We start from the raw sequence: 2900 nt of genomic DNA on the forward strand, positions 1-2900 counted from the left end.
CTGGTTGAACCTCATCCCACTGGCCTCGGCTGAGGCTGGGGTGGCATCCCTGGGGGCAGCACCCCTGGGGCTGGGCAGGGCAGGAGCCAGCATGTTGCCCACAGCCCGTTACCTCTGCGATGAGCTCGGCCAGCCCCGGGTTGCAGAGCAGGAGCCAGCGCCGCGGGGTGATGCCGTTGGTCTTGTTCTGAAACTTTTCTGGCTCCAGCGCTGCGAAGTCCTCGAAGCTGAGGACGAGGAGAGGACCAGCTCCAGGCTCACCCACACGGCCCCACCACCATTGCCCAGCCAGGGGTGACCCCCCGCTGGCCTCTCCCTCCCCCTGCTTACACCTGAGTCCTGACGATCTCCGAGTGGATCTTGGCCACGCCGTTGACGGCGTGGGAGCCCACGATGCAGAGATGGGCCATGTTGATCCTCTTGGTGCCTCCCTCCTCTATCAGGGACATCCTCCGCAGCCGCTCCACGTCGTTGGGGAAGAGGGAGGCGATGTGCTGCCAGGGGGGGACAGAGCTGGTGGGTGGTGCTGGGCTTTAGGGATCCCCAACTCCATGGATCCCAAAGACGGGGCCACCGTGGTGTCCCCGGTGCCTTCAACACTGGTCAGAGCCGTGGCTTTTACTCCAGTGTGACAGTGCAAACCCCCTCCAAAGGGTGCCCTTCCCCAGCAGGGATGTCTTTGGGCAGAAGGACACCCCAAGACCCCACAGAGAGGGGGCACATGCTTGACCAGCGGGGCCATTTGGGCAAAAGCCTCAGCCTTCTGCTCTGCTAGCACATCTCCTTTACACCCCAACCTCATCCTTCTCCAGGGTGAGTTTAGGGAGCAAAGAAACACTAGCAGGTACATCCCTGCAGTCTTTTAAATAGCCACAAACTGCAAGATGGCACCAGACTGGTGGGAAGGACTTTCCCATACACCAACATCCCAAAACAGCACCTGGCCACACACCCAATGTCAACCCTTTGTTGATCCCAACAGCACAGCCCAGGTCATCCTCCTCCTCCCTGTCTCTGCCCGAGGCGCTTACGTCCAGGTGTCTCTGGTTGATCTCATAGATGATCTGGAGGTGTCTGGGGAGCAGCTTCTCCACCAGGTCCACCGGCCAGCGCTCCAGGGCTTCGGGGAGCACCGTGTGGTTGGTGTAGGCGAAGGTCTTCTTGGTGATGTCCCAGGCCTGCCAGGGGGGAGAGCCCGTGCTGGGGTGGAGCCCTGGGTGAGTGCCAGCACCCACACGTGGTCTTCCCACCACGGCCAGCAGCACAGCTGAGCCAGCTTCTCCCACTCCACAGCAGTTAAACCCAACCTCACTGCTCCACGTCGCTCCCAAGGCCGCCAGCAGCTACGAAACTGGTTGCCCAGCTGCGGGCGAGCAGGAGGGACCCAGGGGCCAGGCTGGGTCTCCCTACCTTGTTCCACGGCAACTTTTCAATGTCCACGAAAATCCTCATCAGCTCAGGGATGGCCATGGCGGGGTGGGTGTCGTTCAGCTGGATGGCGACCTGCGGGGACACCGAGGGGGCACGTGGCGGGCACAGCCGGGCACGGGAACCCACGGAGGGGCCACAAAACATCCCCAGCCCTGGCTCTGCACCTGGGAGGTGTCGAACTGAGCTCCAAGGAGCACATCCGAGCAGCCCTGGGCCATACCTGGTCGGGGAAGGAGTCAAACACCGTCCGGACGCTGTCCGTGCTTCCGAATTTGGAGGCTTTGAAGCGCCGGATGATGTCCTGGAGGGTGGCAGCCACCACGAAGTACTCCTGCTTCAGCCGCAGCTCCTTCCCCTCAAAGAACTGCCAGCAGAGGAGGGGCATGCTGAAGGACTGCCCCACGTCGGGCTGCACCTCCTCGGGGCTCCATGCCCACGTGGGCACACACACCAGCATGTACCCAGCACGCGGTGCCAGCCCCCAGTGCTGCTCTGGGCAGCAGCTCACAGCTCAGTGTCTCCTCACTGCCCTTCCTCACCCTCCTCTGCTCCACAGCTTGTTCTGTGGGGGGAAGGGCCGTGCACCCCCTCACACCCTGTGCAGCATGGCAGGAGCACCCACAGCTATGGGCTGGGAGGCAAAGGGCAACTGGGGGCACAGACTCCAGCCCTGGGCTGCAAAGCGTGGGCTGGGAGATGCCAGCAGGTAGGCGTTGAGATTTGAGGAATATTTCTAGAGCAGGATGTGCTTGTCCCCACTCCCTCTACTGTGCTGAGCATGGATTTCATAGTTGTAGAATCCCAGACTGGTTTGGGTGGGAAGGGACCTTCAATGGTCACCCAGTCCAACCCCCTGCCCTGAGCAGGGACATCTGCAGCTAGAGCGGGTTGCTCAGAGCCCCGGCCAGCCTCACCTGGGATGGTTCCAGGGGTGGGGCAGCAACCACCTCTCTGGGCAGCCTGGGCCAGGGGCTCAACACCCTCAGCAGCCAAAATTTCTCCCTTCTCTCTAGTCTGAATGTCCCCCCCCACCTCTGCCAGAGCCCTGGGCAGAGGCAGCAATCCCCACCTGAGTGCTACAGGAGCAGCCCTAAACCATCTCTTGCAACGTCCTGGCAAGAGGAGCCCTCCCTAAAACAGGGACCCCCCCTGCACCCCGACTTACATTGTCGTTGGGGTAGAGGACACGGGATATGTTCTCTGCCAGGTTTCTGTCCAGCACAGCCTGGATGTAGTCCCCCACGTTGACTGGCGAGGAGCAGAGGGATAAGGTGGGCGCGGGGGGACCCCTCATGGGCCCCATCCCGCTGAGCACCCCCCCAGCACCCACTTACAGTCCCGCAGGTTGAAGTCATTGGGCGCCCGGGCCGACCAGAGCCGCATGGTGTTGACGGTGTTGTTCATGTACCCGGGCACGGGGGTGTCGTAGGGCAGTGCCAGCACCACCTGGGACACGGGCAGGGCAGCCA

The 2900-nt window shown here is 62.4% G+C and overlaps 1 protein-coding gene across 1 annotated transcript; it reads right to left on the reverse strand.

Annotated features, from left to right (window-relative positions):
- Positions 1-112: 112 nt before the first annotated feature.
- LOC103780276 (glycogen phosphorylase, liver form-like) lies at positions 113-2895 on the reverse strand (the record flags this gene model as incomplete). Its single annotated transcript, XM_008947939.1, has 7 exons — positions 113-227; positions 331-494; positions 1032-1178; positions 1411-1503; positions 1652-1795; positions 2597-2679; positions 2766-2895. Coding segments are annotated over 7 exons (876 nt in total), but the record flags the coding sequence as incomplete, so codon positions are not given.
- Between the last annotated feature and the right edge of the window lie 5 nt (positions 2896-2900).

Source organism: Merops nubicus, unplaced genomic scaffold, assembly GCF_000691845.1.
Source record: "Merops nubicus isolate BGI_N331 unplaced genomic scaffold, ASM69184v1 scaffold45669, whole genome shotgun sequence".
Taxonomy (NCBI): domain Eukaryota; kingdom Metazoa; phylum Chordata; class Aves; order Coraciiformes; family Meropidae; genus Merops; species Merops nubicus.